At 45.6% G+C, this 19,306-nt stretch overlaps 1 protein-coding gene and 1 pseudogene across 2 annotated transcripts in view; both read left to right on the top strand.

Annotated features, from left to right (window-relative positions):
* The window catches only part of LOC443731 (TCR VDJC BV5 BJ1), a 188,089-nt gene extending 168,796 nt beyond the window's left edge, over nt 1–19,293 (top strand). The window contains 6 exon segments of one of the 2 annotated variants that reach the window (NM_001091843.1): nt 9,533–9,545; nt 12,321–12,366; nt 17,684–18,007; nt 18,206–18,223; nt 18,700–18,806; nt 19,065–19,293. In NM_001091843.1, coding sequence (NP_001085312.1) covers nt 9,533–9,545; nt 12,321–12,366; nt 17,684–18,007; nt 18,206–18,223; nt 18,700–18,806; nt 19,065–19,085 — 529 coding nt within the window. In that variant the 3' untranslated portion in view covers nt 19,086–19,293. 2 annotated transcript variants of the gene reach the window in all.
* On the top strand, nt 426–6,968 carry LOC108695681 (annotated as a pseudogene).
* Nucleotides 19,294–19,306: the final 13 nt, after the last annotated feature.

The following is a 19,306-nucleotide window of genomic DNA, read 5'->3' as shown; positions in this document are numbered from 1 at the left end:
AACCTGATTCTGCATGTGAGTATGGGCACGTGAGTGAGTGCATGTGAGTGAGTGCATGTGAGTGAGTGCATGTGAGTGAGTGCATGTGAGTGAGTGCATGTGAGTGCATGTGAGTGTGGACATCTGAGTGCATGTGAGTGAGTGCATGTGAGTGAGTGCATGTGAGTGCATGCATGTGAGTGAGTGCATGTGAGTGAGTGCATGTGAGTGAGTGCATGTGAGTGAGTGCATGTGAGTGAGTGCATGTGAATATGTTCCATATAAGGGTTACAGGTAGGAGCAGATTGTGCCAATGGAGAGAATGTGCTGGAGGCCACTCCTGCGGCCCCTGGGAACCCACAGATGGTTTGGCCGGGCGCTGAGATCAGGAGATGGGGGGGATATAAGGAGCAGTCGGGGGACAGGGAAGGAGTCACTGCCCAAATATGAAACGGCTCCTCTTTGTCTTATTGCTGGGACTGGCTGGTAGGTTTTATTGGGTCTCTTTGGAGACTCCCTGCGGGTCATTGGGTCTGTGGAATAATTCATCAATTAATTAATGAGAAAATTAGACACACAATTTTGGGATTTTGGGAAACAACAATTATCAACTGAGGGTCTGCAGCAGCTGCACAATATACAGTGAGTGACCCCGGCTCTGCTCCGGGCAAATTACTATTAGTCAGTAGGGAGCCCCCTGGCACTGGGCACATTACTATTAGTCAGTAGGGAGCCCCCCGGTTCCTAGCACATTACTATTAGTCAGTAGGGAGCCCCCCGGCACTGGGTGCATTACTATTAGTCATTAGGGAGCCCCCCAGATCAGGCAAACCCACTTATCTTGATGCTGCCAGACACTGTGGCACAAATTGGCATCCCATGGAATGGACATTAAAATGGGCCATTTGGTGGCTGAGTAGACTCCCAGAAGCTTGGAAGGACACCCCAATATCTGCTCTGTGCCAGGCACAATAGGGTACAGGGCCCTAGTGGGTAATTTGTGCCCCAGACCAAAAGGAGAGCAACAATATAGGGACAACGTGTGATGTCACATGAGCAGCATCGGGGTCTGGGGTCTCCCCAATATAATGATGCCTCTGCTAATGAATGTCTCTCCCCAGCGGCACTCCCACTCAGCACTGATGACGGGGAAAGGATTGTTGGGGGCCATGTCTGCCCAGAGCAAACTGTTCCCTACCAAGTGTCCCTGAATTCCGGATACCATTTCTGTGGGGGGTCCCTGGTCAGCACCCTGTGGGTTGTGTCTGCCGCTCACTGCTACAAGACGTAAGTGATAATGGGAACATGGTCTGTATAAAGGAGAATCCATATGGAATACTGTGTTGGGGGGACACAGGAGATGGAAAGTCAACATGGAATTTTGTTTAACATATTGATGAGTGGATTCCTGTTTATCTGGATATTTCCAGCTCCTACAAGAAAGTCTCTGATGGTATTTAAGTTCTCGGTGACTATTTTGACTAAAATAGATGTATAAGGGGCTGTATGAATAACTGGTCTATTTATATAAATCATTTCAATAGGATATTAAGCTTGGTAAGATTTGGATTTTCTTTTAATTGTGTTACAACTTCATATTAAATCTAATTCAAATGGAATGTTCTAGATAACTGAGATATGCAATGACCCACTATATAAACTATATTTCTATATATACTATATTCATATATATCCACTATATTTCTATATACACTATATTCATTAGGGATGCACCGAATTCACTATTTTGGATTTGTCCGAACCCCCGAATTCTATGCGAAAGATTCAGCCGAATACCGAACCAAATCCGAATCCTAATTAGCATATGCAAATTAGGGGTGAGAAGGGGAAAACATTTTTTACTTCCTTGTTTTGTGACAAAAAGTCACGTGATTTCCCTCCCCACCCATATTGAAATTAGGATTGGGATTCGGTTCAGCCGGGCAGAAGGATTTCGATGAATCCGAATCCTGCTGAAAAAGGCCGAATCCCCAACCGAATCCTGGATTCGGTGCATCCCTAATATTCATATTTACAGTCATATGAAGAAGTTTGGGAACCCCTCTCAGCCTGCATAAGAATTTACTTCACTTCCAAAAAAAAGATAACAGTGAACATCTGAGTAGCTGGGTGTTTTCTGAACAAAGATTTTTAGTGAAGCAGTATTCAATTGTATGAAATTAAATTAAATGTATAAAACTGGCTGTACAAAAAATGTGGCTAATTTGAATGCATGTAACTGCTCAATATTATTACTGATTACTGGCAACACCAAATTGGTTGGATTAGCTGGTTAAGCCTTGAACTTCATAGGCAGATGTGTCCAATCATGAGAAAAGGCATTTAAGTTGACCAATTGCAAGCTGTGCTTCTGTTTTCTCTGAAGAGTGACAGCATGGGATCCTCAAAGTAACTATCTCAGAGGTTTAAACTGTCAGTTCCAACTGTAAGGAATGGAATGAGGAAATGGAAGGCCACAGGCACAGTTGCTGTAAAACCCAGGTCTGGCAGGCCAAGAAAAATCCAGGAGCGACATATGCGGAGGATTGTGAGAATGTTACAGACAAGCCAAAGATCATCTCCAAAGACCTGCAAGAAGATCTTGCTGCAGATGCAGGTGTATCTGTACATCGTTCTACAATTCAGCACAATTTGCACAAAGAACATGTGTATGGCAGGGGGATGAGAAGCCCTTTCTGCACTCACACAAACACACTCGCTTGTTCTATGGAAAAGCTCATTTAGACAAGACACAGGCATTTTGGAACAAAGTGTTTTGGACTGATGAGACAAAAATTGAGTTATTTTGCCATAACAAAAAGCACTTTGCATGGCAGAAGAAGAACACGGCATTCCAAGAAACACCTGCTACCTACTGTCACATTTGGTGGAGGTCCCATCATGCTGTGGGGCAGTGTGGCTAGTTCAGGGGCTGTGTGACTAGTTCAGGGACTGGGGCCATTGTTAAAGTCCAGGGTCGGATGAATCCAACCCAATATCAACAAATTCTTCAGGATAATGTTCAAGCATCGGTCACAAAGTTCCGCTGCAGGGGTCGGATATTCCAACAAGACAATGACCCTAAACTCACTTGGAAATCTACAAAGACATTTATGCAGAGGGACAAGTACAATATTCTGGAGTCCCCCGACTTGACTATCATGGAAAATCTATGGGATGATTTGAAGCAGACTGTCCATGCTCGGCAGCCATCACATTTAACTGAACTGGAGAGATTTTGTATGGACGAATGGTCAAAAATAGCCACATCCAGAATCCAGACACTCATCAAAGGCTATAGAGTATTGATGGAATATCTCTGTTGGGGTGCCAACATTTATGCACCTGTCTTATTTGGTTTTGATGTATATTGTATATTTTCTGTTAATCCAATAAACTTTATGTCACTGCTGAAATACTATTGTTTCCATAAGGCAAGTTATATATTAAAAGGAAGTTGCTACTTTGAAAGCTCAGCCAATGAGAAACAAAACTCCAAAGAATTAAGAGGGGTTCCCAAACTTTTTCATATGTATATACACAATATTTATATATACACTATATTCATACTCATACATATACAGTGTATTTATACACATTCACTATATCTATGCATATATTCATATCTTCTCCCAATGTGCATTTTCTTTAGGCGCATGAAAGTGATTCTTGGGGAGCACAATATTAGGGTTCTAGAAGGGCCTGAGCAATTTATTCAGTCAGCTAAAGTCCTGGTGCACCCTCACTATGATGCGTTTGTCCTGGACAATGACATCATGTTGATCCGACTCAGCAAACCTGCCAGAATCAATAGTCGGGTTCGGACCATCAGTCTCCCCACTAACTGCGCCGCTGCAGGAACAGACTGTCTCATCTCCGGCTGGGGAAACACCTTGAGCGTTGGGGGTAAGTGCAACAATGTTTCAGATTGAATGAAAGGGGTTCAGATCCATTCTGGGGTATCCCACAGATACTGTCACGACCGGCACCCAATACCAGAACAAGTACCAAGCACCCTGGTCTCGGCTCGGCTTCACCAGTAGTGTGACCACCGTTGGGCTTCTGGAGGAGCCCTCAGCTTACTTGGGTGCCATCTAGACTTAACGAGGGGTACAAGGCGAGATGTTCTGGCTGGCGAAGGAGCACGGCTGTTAGCAAAGTCTTTTGGGCTGAAGGTCACGGTACAAATGGAGCAGGCAAGAGAATCCTCAGACAGGCTGGGTCGAGACAGGCAGATATCAAGAATCGTCAGGCAGGCAAGGGTCAAACTGGGTTGTCAATCAAGGGGTTAAGCAGGAAGAGTTGTCGTAGGCAGGCAGGGGTCAGGATACAGAATGCAGAATAGTCAGGGACAGGCAGGGTCAAACACGGGTAATCAGACAGACAAGATACAGATCAGATGCACAAGGCTCAACCACTAGAAACAAGTTCTGTCATGGGCAAGGGGCTGTACACTGAATGGGCCTTAAATAGCTTTCAAAATTCGCGCCAAAACGTGCGCAAAAACACGCTGGCGCAAACACGCCAGTGCGCCTTTAAGAGGCGCGCAGGCGCACCGCGCGCACCCTAGAACCAACATGGCGCCGGAGCTAAGTACCATGTGGCGGGTGTCCCTGCCGCACAGGTAGTTTTCTTACAGATACAGTGACAGACACACTTTAAAAATCCCGTCTGGAATGAGTTTGTTAGGCCTGGGAAATCACTAACAACTGCCCCACAACAATAACCCCTGGTACAACTAAATGCCCCGGGGATCAGTCAGGAACTCACAGCATGCGGGAATTAGACAAATTTAGGTTGAGAGACCTCAATAATAAAACTGGAATTATGTTAGAAGTCTAATAAACAAAATAATAAATAAAAATGATTGACTGTCACTCACATACATTTTGGAGGATTCTGTGAGGGAACGGGAACAACAATTCTCCCTGAAAGAAAATCCTCGATTAAATGTCTTGTGTCCGGGGGAATTTACTCACAGACCTTCTGATAATCCCTTGGTTTATTGAGAGAATTATGATAATAAAGAAGCAGATTATTGGAACATGAAATAGATGGTGATGTTTGTTTCATCCCCCCTTGTTGACCCCATACTGAGTGAGCAGGAATGTCGGGGGTCATACCCCGGGTAAATCACAGAGAATATGGTGTGTGCAGGATTTCTGGAGGGGGGCAAGGACGCATGTCAGGTCAGCATCCAGGGGCCACTCTTCATATTCAAGGGGGGCTTCTTTTACTGCACAAATATGATTGTGGGAAAGGACAATAACACCCCTGCCTAGCAAAAAGAAGGCTGAACCAATGCATTCCCGTCATCTCTTCCTTTTCCTATATCTCATTCTTAATATATCCCAATATAACCACCATCTCTCTTAATCTAAGGAGCTCATTTACCATTCCCAGTGTTTCCATCCATAATGGGGGGAAATGTGAATTAAGTAATGGTTCATTTCGAATTAGTTTGGCCACTAGGTGACAGCGAGTACCAAGTATAATGTGAAGTTGTTGATAGTGAAAAGTGAATAAAGAAAACAGAAACAGGAGATGTCGGGCCATTTTGGCAGTGATAGAGAAAGGGACCTCAGGTTTTAAAGTTACACACGATGTCCTGTATCTCCTCATAGTAACACATAATAAGTCAGTTTGAAAAAAGACACACGTCCATCAAGTTCAACCTTAAGTCTATATATAACCTGCCTAACTGCCAGTTGATCCAGAGGAAGGCGAAAACCAATCTGAAGCCTCTCCAATTTGCCTCAGAGGGGAAAAAAATCCAAGATGCAATGGGACCAGTCCTTGGATCAACTTGTACTATGAGCTATCTTCCATCATCATTACCTCTTCCCCAAAGCTTATTCCCAATATCTCCCACATTGGTAATATCTTATATTTTGTATATATCCCATATCCCTAGTTCTTCTTCATTCCCAGTATGATTTCACCTTGTTCCTCTGAACTCATTCCTGGTCTCTATCTCCATATCTTTCTTAAAGGGGACCTGTCACCTTAAGCAATTATTCCAAATTATGTTAGATCATGTTGGTCACGTGAAATAAACTTTACTTAAACATAGAAATTATTTAAATTTTCTTTCCTTCCGTCTGGGAATTCACAATAACTGCAAGCAGGCAGCCGCCATTTTGTGGGCACTGTTATTAAGACCAAAATCTCCCAAAATCTTGTTTATGCACCAGAATGAGGCTCCTGGTGGCCATGCACTGGCTACACAATTAGATGGTGGGGAGGGAAGGGGAATGTGAGGGGTGCTGGGAAATCTCAGAAGTGCAGAGGGGAAAGTAATTGTCTAAAGGCATGGAGGAGGGGCAGGCAATATATGATTGACAGCTGAGAGTTGTAAACAAGTTTATAACAGGTAGAGATGTTTTAAATAAAGAAAGAATTTCAGTTTCATGTTTAATTTGAAACAGACTTTTATTATACAGCTTTTGATGTCTGGGTGACAGGTCCCCTTTAATCCCAGTTCATTTCCAATATAATTTAATTTCCCAGTATCCCTAACTGATTCTCAGTGTATCCCTCATTCTCAATTTCCAGTGCACATTCCCATTATTTCTCTCTTTTCCATTTCATTCTTAGCATTTCCCTAATTTCTAACAGAACCCCCATATCAATACCCCTTTGAGTTCTCTTGACTATTCCCTGAATCTGTCTCATTCCCAGTATCTTCCTTATTCCTAATCTCTTGTATTCCATATATTTCCCTCATTCCCAACCCTTCCCTGTCCTTGGCTTTTTTCTCCATCATCCCCAATATCCCCTCATTCCCAATGTCTGCATAACCTGCAATATTTAACCCCAGTGTGTCTCTAATTCTCTAGGGTGACTCCGGGGGCCCCATGGTGTGTAACGGAGAGTTGCAGGGAGTTGTATCATGGGGTGAAGGCTGTGCCCAGATGGGATACCCGGGAGTCTATACCAAGGTGTGTAACTATGTGGATTGGATTGGGCAGAACATAAACACTTACTGAATACGGAAAACTCTGAAAAATAATGAAATTCAATTCCCCAAATGCTGAAAATGTGTTTGATTTTTTTCCTTCTAATCATGTCACTCTCTATGGGGGTCAGGCAGTGGGTGAGCCATAACTCCCGTGACCCAGGGAATTTAACAAGAACGTTTCTACTCTGTATCCTGAGCCCCGTGTTTATATGGCGCCCACATATTCTGCAGCCAATTACAGAATTGCGTATCATTCACTTCAGTCCCTGCCCCCAGGAGCTCACACTCACATTCACACACACTCGGGTCACTTCTATCAGGGACAATGTATGTATCTGGGCTGTTGGAAGAAACTTGGGGTGCACAGAAGAACCCACAAACACGGATACATTTTGTTCATTAGCCAGAGCTTTGTCTCATATAGAGGTGCCTCACATATACCGTATATCTCTTCATCCTGATCCTATAGGAATGGAACAGTGGCATCGGCCCGGGCATTAGCCCAATTTGGCATCTACACCCCCCTGTGCTATTGGCCACAATACTGCCCTGTTAACCCTTTCACTCACACCCCCGTTTGCTCAGAAGAAGGAAAAATCTGCAGCTTGTGGAGCAGAGGGAAACGTTGCGGTATAATGTATAACGTGGGTATATGGCCCCCTCTGCTGGTGAGGAAGGAACATTTTTGGGGTGTTGAACGAGTTCATAAAGTGGCAGAATTACCCCTCCCCATCCTCTATATTAAACACAGTGCTCAGTGTAGACAATAACAACCCTATTTATTCCTGCACCCTCTTCTGTGACCCCCCCACACAGACCCCAATGCCCCCCACATGTACAGATAGTGCCCCAAGCTACATCTGTGATTAACCTCCATCTTCCACTAAAGCCCCACTGATCCTGGGGGGGCAAAGCAAGTGCCGTGGAGGTTTCAGAGGGTGTGGGAAGATGGGGGGGGCTGCAAATCTAATGATTATTGTTTTCTGAATAATGGCACAAATAAAAGTGACACTTTTGAAACAATGTACAATTTCTGTTAAACTAGTGCAGGACTCAGGGATCCACGACCCCCCGGGCCCAACCGTAAGGGCCGACTCCTCCCACTGCACTGCCATTCACCCCTAATGCACCATCCGCCTGTCCGCACCTTGTGTTACCCCCTCCCCTACTCCTACTTAAACTTGTGGTCATTTGTATTGGTGGGTGGGGGGGCAGGGTTAGGTCAGTGGGGCTCATGAGACCACCCAGATCTTCCCAGTCGGACCCTGCGCTAGTGAATTAGTATCTGCGCAAGTGCAAATATAACTGGGGTACAAACCCACAGCAAGGTGACCCCCATATTGTGGCTCTGGTCATATTGGCCCAGGGCTGCCCTTCCCCCATCTGATTCCCCCCACCAACCAGAGAGGGGGGTCGCCCAGCATTAGATCACTATTAAAGGGATGGGTGTGGGGGGCTACAACATACAGAGATACACAAGGGGGGGTCAGGAGAAACCTTTCCCAAAATTGTCTGGGTCACTAAAAGGTGGAGGGGGGGTTTATGATGACAGACCCATGATTTTGAGGTTATACTAACACTTACTAGTGAAACAGGGGGGGGGCAGGGAATGTGCATTGATCAAACCCCCCTCTTTTGTATATTTGTAACAATTTGGCCAAATCAGTTGCTCCCACAACCCCCCTATTTGTGTGCATAGATATTAAAGGGTTAACTCAGAAACAACAAATTTGCCCTTTTAGTTATTTCCTGCTGCTCATTGGGGAGGAAGTGACAGTTATGGGCTTTGATGCTGCAGGTTGGAAGGGACCCTCATTAGGATAAATATAGACACTGAGAAATGCAAAGAGATGTGATGGGGAGGAATGAGATGGAACAATTGGTTCTGACTAATGAATCCAGGGCTTGACAGACTGGGGCTGTCCCTTCCAGTGTTTATAAAATTCATTTGTCTGGAGCACATTACCCTTTATTCCCATGGGATGGTCTGGACCGTGTTACCCTGTTCTGTCTCAAGTCTGGGCTCAATGGCTTGGAGTGAAGTGAAATGGACTATGATGTCATTGTAGCATCACAAGGGAAGGGGGCGTGTTCTGCTGTGACATCATGAAGAAATATAAAAGGTCATCCAATGACAAAAGCACCAGCCACATAGACAGGCATTATACTGGGGGAACAAGACCAGATCAGCGTCTCTGTATAATGTCCAAGACTGGGCCCAACAGGAGCAGATTAGTGACCCCTCAGGTACCCCTGGATATTGGGGTTATTTAGGGTGACACCAAGTCACTGAGCATCACTTATTAATGGGATATAGAGGAAAATGCCTCTGGGAAGGAGAAACAGGGTTGTTTGTGCCTTATTTCCCTCTGTGTGATTTGGACCATGGATCTGAGGATTCCTGGATAAGGAAATTGTATATTCATTAGAAAGAAATGTAATAATTTGTAACATTCCCCACTGAGAGTCAATGGGAGAGCGGCCGGTGCAGGACTTTCTATCAGACTCCCAGCAGCTCCACCTACAGGCTGAGAGGAGAATGGGAGCCAAGAATAAACCCTCCCAATTCTTTTTGTATGAGAGTGTAACGTTGTGGGGACAGGGGGGGCACCGTGGTACAATCCTATGAGAAGCCTTTACAAAAACCCCAGGGGATTCGACTCACAGAGGAAATGAGTCCGGGGGAGAGAATTGGAGAGGGCGGGTGTCATTGAACCTGAGACTAAGAGGAACAACACAAACCCCGGATTCTTACAGAGGAACAAAGAAATGTGGGACAATCCCAGGAATTACAGAATATTCTCTTGTATACAGGAAAAGACTCCGGATAATCTGGATACAATGCAGGATATGGGCCTGTTTATTTCAGTGGATTCAATTCTGGTGCTGGTGTCACTGTGAGCTCTGCCCCACCAGTATTTGGGACTGGAACCTTCGTCAGCATCTTAGGTAAGTGACAAGAATATGCCATGTGGGTTGAGACGGGCACTTGGTGAATATGTTGCTTTATGGAACAGGAGCCGAGTGATAATGTTTGCAGGGGAGGGGGTCTCTAAGGATTTCTTCTAATTCTTGGCCCAAATGCTCAAGACATTAAAGTACTGGTGGCCCCAAGTCCAACTTAGACTGAATCATTTTTAGTCTTTGGATTCAGAAGAAAAGGTCTCAGTGTTTGTCCCATGCAGAAGCTTAAGGCCAGATCTGCCCTCTATAGCGGGTAAATTGGGCCTCTTTGTGCCCAGGTCTTAGTCTGTATGGGGCAGTTCTTGCACCAGACTCCCACTCTGTGTAATTATCAAGCTTACTTCGGAGATGGAACCATTCTCACAGTTCTGGGTAAGTTCTTGGCTCTGGTTAAGGCTGATTGACAAAATCATGAGTGGCCCTGAAGCCTAAGGTTTCTACACAAGTCTGAGAAATGATATTCCCCAAGGAGTGAGGTCAGACAGCTGGGGCTAGTGTGAGTGTGAGTAATAGGACTGGGGACCTATGTTAGTCTGAGTGAGAGTGATTGTTGTTTGAGTGTGAGTAGTAGGACTGGGGACCTATGTTAGTCTGAATGAGAGTGCTTGTTGTATGAGTGTGAGTGTGAGTAATAGGACTGGGGACCTATGTTAGTCTGAGTGACTGTGCTTGTTGTATGAGTGTGAGTGTGAGTAATAGGACTGGGGACCTATGTTAGTCTGAGTGACTGTGCTTGTTGTATGAGTGTGAGTGTGAGTAATAGGACTGGTGAACTATGTTAGTCTGAGTGAGAGTGCTTGTTGTATGAGTGTGAGTGTGAGTAATAGGACTGGGGACCTATGTTAGACTGAGTGACTGTGCTTGTTGTATGAGTGTGAGTAGTAGGACTGGGGACCTATGTTAGTCTGAATGAGAGTGCTTGTTGTATGAGTGTGAGTGTGAGTAATAGGACTGGTGACCTGTGCCAGTGTGAGTGAGAGACCCGGTGATCTGTAAAAAAACAAGTCTCAGATGCTTCTTGGGAGAGTCACCAGCCAGTGCCCGACATGTCCCCCTGGGAGTTGCACATTGCTGGGCAGGGGGTGAGTGCCAGGCTGGGGGCTGAGGATAGTCAAGATCTCAGGGAATATTCTGACTATAAGAGGAGAAGCTTTGGGGTTGGGTTTGATAAAAAAAAAAAAGCAAGGGTTGGGGCAAATTTATTGAGGGTAATTCTAACTTTACTTGTATGGCTGTACAGAATCTGGGGGTGTAGGATACTTATTAGGGCACAATACGTTCCCCATGGGGCAGTTTGGATGAGTGGGGCAGGTTTTCTGAGTGAGACGTTTCTCTGTGACCTACTCTGCAGCTTACTTTGGAGAAGGAACCATTGTCAGTGTTCTGGGTAAGTCCAATATAATCACCTCCTGTAAAAGTGAGGGGGCTCTAAGCTGCGATAGACCTGTTTGGGCCAAACCAACAAATGCAAGTTAGATTGTAAGGTTTGGGCAGTTCTGATAGACCCACAAAGGACTAGAATTCACCTCATGGTTCTTGGGTTGACGAGAGATAAGGGGAATCAGTGTTCAGGTCCATTCAGTGCTCCATTGTAATTTGTGCAGAAATGCCACTGATTTATGGTCCAGGGCCAATGGTGAAGGTGTTAGAGTGTTGGAATCCCAAGAGCAGACCTGTGTGGGGCACATTTGTGTGACAGTTTTGCGCAGGAGCTGTGCCAATGTGCGGGCCAGAACAGACTGTACTTTGGAGATGGCACCATAGTCACAGTCCTAGGTAAGTCTTGTTGGAGGTCTGTGTGTCTCACTGCTGTTTGTGTCTGGGATGGTAAGTGTGGGGTATCAGTCACTAGATTGTATGTTCTGGGGCTCCGTGGGACGTGTATTGTCGGGGTCGGTGTCTGTGCCGTTACAGCACTGCTGGGCAAGGGGATTGGGTTCAGCCAAGTAGCACTGTGATTCTGGTTACGCACAGACGTTTGGAGATGGGACTCTTCTAACTGTGCTGGGTAAGTCTTGGGGGGCTGGTCAGGAATAGGGGAGACTGGTCCATGTACATGGGAAGGGGTGGTAATGTGGAATTACTGTATATATATATATGAATATATATGAATTGAGAAACTTCTCAGTCCTTGTGGATAAGGTGTCTGGGCCATTGTAGTGGATTTGGTGCAGATGTGAGTCAGTGTGTTCCTACAATGCTCAGTATTTCGGAGAGGGGACACTGCTCCATGTAATGGGTAAGTGACAGAGAATGGCTGCAACTCAACTGATTGGGGAGAGTAATCGATATGTGAGTGCGAGTGAGAAGCCAACAGTCTGTATGTGAGGGTAAGTCTGCCTGTCAGTATGGCTTAGTGTGAGTGCAACTCAGTGAGGGGAGTGGGGATTTAGTATGGCTAATTGTGGCTGTGACCGCTGACAGACTGTATTTTGGCGACGGCACAATCCTCACTGTTCTCGGTAAGTGAGTCAGGGACTTACCTTTTTGCCCTGTGAGAGTCTGTGTGTGAGTGTGAGAGAGGGTCAGTCTGTGTGTGAGTATGAGAGGTTCCTAGCTGTGTGAGTGTGAGTGCAATTCAGTGAGGGGAGTGGGGATTTAGTATGGCTAATTGTGGCTGTGACTAATGACAGACAATATTTTGGAGAAGGCACAATCCTCACTGTTCTCGGTAAGTGAGTCAGGGACTTGCCCCTTTGTCCTGTAAGAGTCTGTATGTGAGTGTGAGTGTGAGAGAGGGTCAATCTGTGTGTGAGTATGAGAGGTTCCCAGCTGTGTGAGTGCAACTCAGTGAGGGCAGTGGGGATTTAGTATGGCTAATTGTGGCTGTGACTAACGAGAGACAATATTTTGGAGACGGCACAATCCTCACTGTTCTCGGTAAGTGAGTCAGGGACTTGCCCCTTTGTCCTGTGATAGTCTGTATGTGAGTGTGAGTCTGAGTGTGAGAAAGGGACAGTCTGTGTGTGAGTGTGAGAGGTTCCTAGCTGTGTGAGTGCAACTAAGTGAGGTGAGTGAGGATTTAGTACAGCTGAAGGCGGCTGTGACTACCGAGAGACAATATTTTGGAGACGGCACAATCCTTACTGTTCTGGGTAAGTGACTGAATTTCATGGGTTTTACCCATTTGCCCCAGGAGGGTCTTTTATATTCAGTGTGAGTCTGAGTGTGAGTGAGGTTGCAGTTGAGGCGTTAGAGCGAGAGGGACAATAAGTCTATATGTAAGTGTAAGAGGGGGCAATAGTTTGGTGTGTGAGTGTGTGAGAGGGCAATCAGTGAGTGGGAGTGCTTGTTGGTGAGGGGGGAGTGAGGATTTAGTACGGCTCATTGGGGCTGTGAATGCCGCTGTACAGTATTTTGGAGACGGCACAATCCTAACTGTTCTAGGTAAGTGGCTGAATTTATATGTCAATTTGAGTGTGAGTGAGGGGCAGTCAATGAGTGTGAGAGAGGGATAATAAGTCTATATGTGAAGGTGAGAGAGGGGCAATAGTTTGGTGTAAGAGGGACAGTCAATGAGTGTGAGAGAGGGATAATAAGTCTATACCACTCACATTTGGATGAGGGTGAAAAGAAAGAAAAACTCTAAATGTCCACTTGCCTTTGACTCAGTTCTACTAGATACTGTATATCATGAGCTGGATAAATGAGAATCTTCATATACATGTCTATATGTGAGGGTGAGAAAGGGGCAATCGTTTGGTGTAAGAGGGGCAGTTGGTGAGTGTGAGTGCTCATTGGTGAGTGGGAGTGAGGATTTAGTACGGCTCATTGGGGCTGTGACTGGCCAGGCACAGTATTTTGGAGACGGCACAGTCCTGACTGTTCTAGGTAAGTGGCCAAATGGAAAAACTTTTACCTCTTTCATCCATGAGAACTTGTCACTGTGAGTTTTAGTGCAGGACTGGGGCAATTGGTGTGGGAGTGAGAGAGAGGGGCAATTAATATGTGAGTTACAGAAAGAAAGGGTAAGTCAGTCTGTTAGTGTGAGAGAGAGGGTAAGTCAGTCTGTGAGTGTGAGAGAGAGGGTAAGTCAGTCTGTGAGTGTGAGAGAGAGGGTAAGTCAGTCCGTGAGTGTGAGAGAGAAGGTAAGTCAGTCTGTGAGTGTGAGAGAGAAGGTAAGTCAGTCTGTGAGTGTGAGAGAGAGGGTAAGTCAGTCCGTGAGTGTGAGAGAGAGGGTAAGTCAGTCTGTGAGTGTGAGAGAGAGGGTAAGTCAGTCCGTGAGTGTGAGAGAGAAGGTAAGTCAGTCCGTGAGTGTAAGAGAGAGGGTAAGTCAGTCTGTGAGTGTGAGAGAGAAGGTAAGTCAGTCCGTGAGTGTGAGAGAGAGGGTAAGTCAGTCTGTGAGTGTGAGAGAGAGGGTAAGTCAGTCCGTGAGTGTGAGAGAGAAGGTAAGTCAGTCCGTGAGTGTGAGAGAGAGGGTAAGTCAGTCTGTGAGTGTGAGAGAGAGGGTAAGTCAGTCTGTGAGTGTGAGAGAGAGGGTAAGTCAGTCCGTGAGTGTGAGAGAGAGGGTAAGTCAGTCTGTGAGTGTGAGAGAGGGGAGACAGGATTTAGAAGGGGTAAATGTGACTGTGAATGCCGAGAGACAGTATTTTGGAGACGGCACAATGCTGGTTGTTTTAGGTAAGTGAGTTCATGACTTTTACCCCATTGCCCTGTGAGGATGGACGTGAGGGACTGAGAGGTGAAGAACTGCCCAGCAAGTGGCCCACCCTGTATAATGATAGTGGGTTTGGGGTTCTGGGAGTTAAATACAATGTCTCTATTTATGTCCAGTCCACAAGGCAAAGTACTTGTACTCGGATCTGTGTGTCCAGAACTTGCCCACCTACCCCCCATATCCAGCAGGTATAGGAAACAAGAGCACAGGCAGCACTGCACGGGCATTTGGGTTGTTTGGGATATTTGAGCCATATCAGTGTTGTTTCAGCCTTTTCTATGGCACCAAATGAGGCACATTTACACCGAGGGCAATGTTGTGCATGCCAGTCCATACCACCTATACAGTCCATAGTATCCATGCCACCTATACAGCAGTCCATACAATCCATACCACCTATACAGTCCATAGTATCCATGCTGCCACCTATACAGCAGTCCATACAATGCATGCCAGTCCATACCACCTATAGAGTCCATACAGTCCATGCAATGCCAGTAGCTGCCCATGTGCCCTGTGAGGCTTTATCCCTTCAATGTATTTGTGGCACAAGATCTTGTAGGGCTGAGACTTGACCTTGGGGTATCACACCATGAGTTTACAGTAGCAGATAGAATTAAGCCCTAAAGCCCATGTACCCTCAGAACACAACCCTTCTAGTGGGGAGCCTGGGCACGGGGCTTTTTGTACAATAATGTAACAATGTGGGACTGGGGGAGCACCATGATACAAGCCAGTGGCAGCTCTTTACACAAACCTGGTGGCACCCTGCATGGCACTATATGAATGATTTAACTTGGCAGCACCTGCCCTGGGCTCCACAGGATAGTGAGAATGGGCAGTGTTGTCATAAATACCCCAGTGAGGGTAGAACATGGGTTTCAGTGCCCAGTGTGGGGGAGGAGCGGCTCAGGACTGAAGTTCTCAGGTGTCTGGGTTGGGGGTATCTCCCTATAGAAAGAGATGAGTGGGGGTTTTCTGCTGGGGGGTTATCTCTGTGCAAACACTGCTGCTTACTTTGGAGAAGGGACTGTGCTCACTGTGTTGGGTAAGTGTGAGAGTGGGGCAGGGGCAACTGGGAGGGAATGCCCGGGGGAGTTTTTATGCGCCCATGTCGGGCTGTGACTTCTGGCAACAAGGTCACTTTTGGAGAAGGAACCATCCTCCATGTACTGGGTAAGTTGGGTTCTGTGGGGACATCCAGTATAATGTGAGTGCCAGGGTTGCACCCGTTCTCCTGCAACCAAGGGTGGGATTTATTTTATTGAAAGAAGGGGGAGCGCTGGGGGCATTAATCTGTCAGAACTGCCAATAGTCTCTTTGCCAGGGTCAATAGGTTTGACTCAGTCATGTCAGTGCCCTCTCCTGCCCTTCTGAGGTTCTGGTGCTGCCGACTGGCAGTGTGAGTGACAGAGCTCAGTACTTCGGAGAGGGCACTCGGCTGCTGGTTCTGGGTAAGTTCTTTGTTAGAGCCCCCCGAGTTATCCCCCTGATTTTAATTCCCCTCTTTATAAGTCACCCAACCCATGTGACTTAAAAGAATGACCTGCAGGAACTTGTTCTTTATATAAAAGATTGTCCACGGGGTTATTAACTATGTGTTATGTATTCTTATCCATGGAGGGTTATTATCTGTGTGTAACATATTCCCATGGGGTTATTATTTACATAATATATTCTCCTGGGGGTTATCTGTGTGTAACATATTCCCATGGGGGTTATTATTTACATAATATATTCTCCTGGGGGTTATCTGTGTGTAACATATTCCCATGGGGGTTATTATTTACATAATATATTCTCCTGGGGGTTATCTGTGTGTAACATATTCCCATGGGGTTATTATTTACATAATATATTCTCCTGGGGGTTATCTGTGTGTAACATATTCCCATGGGGGTTATTATCTCCCAGGGGTTGTTATCTATGTGAATCTTATCCAGTATAAATATAATATATTGCCATGGGGATTATTTTCTGGTACAACAATTATGAGTATTTATTAGTGTCACATGACAAGAAGCAATGTAATAAATAATGAGCTGACAATGAGCCGCACAAAGGTTTTTGCTTAGAGAAGGGACGAGATCTGAACTGGGGGGTAATTTCAGGGAAAATAGCCCAATTGACAGGTTAGTTCTGTATAACTGTTATCAAATGGGAAAATATTCATTTATTAACTTTTTTAACAACAGGCAGAATGTCATTTCAACACAAGACCTATTTGGTATTTTCCCTTTTTAGCAAAAGGTGTACACTGCCCCTTTAAATATCCCATAGGCTCCAGTCTCCAGTTTGGAATGTACCATGGGGGTGGGGGTGAGTCAAGAATCAGTGAGTGAAAGGGTACAGTGGGCTCAGATAAAGGGAGACATCGCCCCACACGTAACAAGTTGCACAGAACACCATGGGCACATGTGACTGGCACCTCCAAATCCTTCTCTAAGAGCCAAATTCCAGAAGGTTCCATTGAGGGCTTGGTATTTGGTGAGGCTCAGTCTCCTCATGGATAGTTATATAGTCATAACTCGGGGGGACTCCTTTGCCTTTCTGCCACACACAAGACACTATCAGAGCTGGCTTAGGGCAGAGGGGACAGAGGGGTCTCTGGATATTTTCATTATTTCAGCTTTGTGCAACCGGTGGCCCTCCATACAATAGGGTGCATGGCTGCATCTCAGGGTATGCTGGGAGTTACTGTTAGGGGATTACTGGTTGGACAACCCTGATAAATACTTTTCCCAACAAATTGGGTGTACCCAACGTATTTCCAGGGGCCAAAGTTTTCTTCCCCTCCATTGGAAAGATCTCCTAGTGCAGATTGACCTGAGGCCTCACATGACTATATATTCATCTAGTGCCCATTAAATTGGGGATTAGGTGACCCCTGCTTCATAGTTCCCCAGTTATAACCCCATGTGCAGTTTATTGCCTTAGGACATTAGTGGGTAGAATCTGATTGGCTCCTTTGGACAGGTCAATATTCCTCAAACCAACCTTGTATGAATGGACCAATGAGTGGACATTAGTTGGTAGAATCTGATTGGCTTCATTGGGCAGGTCAATATTCCTCAAACCAACCTTGTGTGAATGGGCCAATGACTGGCTTTTGCCGATTTCAGAGAAAGGTCAAGAGGAGAAAAACGTGGCAAATGTGGCAATCTTCCGGCCAAACCCCAAGGAACAGACTGACCATGGCTACTTGTCAATAGTCTGTTTGGCCAGTGGCTTCTTCCCAGAACACGTCCAGCTTCAGTGGAAAGTGAATAAGAAAGAACGGGATGGAAGTCAGGGAAAAGCCATAAAAACTGGGGACACCTACTCCATCAGCAGCCGCCTCAGCCTCACCAAGAATGAGTATTATAATCCGGACAACACCTTTGAATGTTCTGCCGGGTTACGAGGGAGGACTGACGTGAAGACGGAATCTATCAGGGGAGAGAAAAGTAAGGAGACCAGGGTTAGGGTTTTATTTTATTGCTAAATAAAAGAAAAAATGGGGCCCAAGGGATAGACAATGATAAACTGTAGTACCAGTCATTGGGGTAATGGTTTGGGTGATACTAATACAGTTATACTGGCAGAACAGGGGCAAAATAACCAGCCTATCAGAGTCCTGACCAACTCTTTTGTGTTTTTTTCAGGTTGTGGCGTTTCCCCTGGTGAGTGTGAGATTTACCAAGCAAACACCACTGTACAGAGATACGGTCCAGGGGTCCTCTGGTATTTCCCCAGATCGTTCATATTTTGTTTAGATATTAAGTCCATACTTTTCATTTTCTTTCCCAGTGTCAGAAGTTCCCCAGGAGCCAATCAGCAGCGGCCTAACATGTCAGTGGGGTAATAAAAGCAGATTTGCACATAGGGCTAAGTTACACAGTTAGGTGCAAATTTGCATCATTGTAGTTTTGTTATATAACTAGTAGTCTGATCAAAGCAACATGCTGATTGGTTGCTAGCGGCAACTGAACTGGTGCACTTTTAGCAACTATGTTAGTAAATGAGCCCTTACATCTTTTGAAACAGAAACCAGACATTTGCACGAACAATATGAACAAATGGTGCAACAAGGGCCCTTGACTTTAAGATGTTGCCCTGCGGGGCCCATTGTTTCTCATTCCTGCTCTGTGTCTTTCAGATGAGTTGAAACGCATTGTGAATAATGGGGTTTACTCTTACATCCTAATCCTTTGCAAGACCGCCCTCTATGGGCTCATTGTCACGGCTATCGTCTTAAGGAAAAAGGTTAGATGTTTATTTGAATTGCATTGTTCCTCAAAATACCCAACCCCAGCCCCAGAAGTAACTGTCCCATCCCTTAAAATATCAATCCCATTCCTAGAAATAGCTACCCCATTCCTTTCAATACCTCCCTAAACCCCTGAAAAACTACCCCATTCCTTACAATACCTTCCTGAACCCCAGAAATAACTACCCCATTCCCCACTCAAATGCTTTACTCACATGCTCATTCTCACTCATTCACTCTCTCTTTCCCATCAGGCAATTGCAAATGCTTATTAGTGAGGGCTGGAGAGTCGGAGGTTTGGCTTCATATTGGAGATGTAACTGCAGCACCAAGCAAGTGACTAGAGAGATCTTTGGCCTGAAGAAGGGTGAACAGAAGGAGGCTTATGGGTTGGGGGAGGCATGAGGGGCTTCCACTTGCAGTATTTATTCATTTTCTGCCTGCACTTATTATATCCTGCTTAATAAAAACACATTTACTGGACGCTGAAGGAATT

Source organism: Xenopus laevis, chromosome 7L (genome assembly GCF_017654675.1).
Source record: "Xenopus laevis strain J_2021 chromosome 7L, Xenopus_laevis_v10.1, whole genome shotgun sequence".
Classification (NCBI taxonomy): Eukaryota; Metazoa; Chordata; class Amphibia; order Anura; family Pipidae; genus Xenopus; species Xenopus laevis.
The sequence above is the reverse complement of the archived record's forward strand: the minus strand, read 5'-3'. Positions and strand labels throughout refer to the sequence as shown.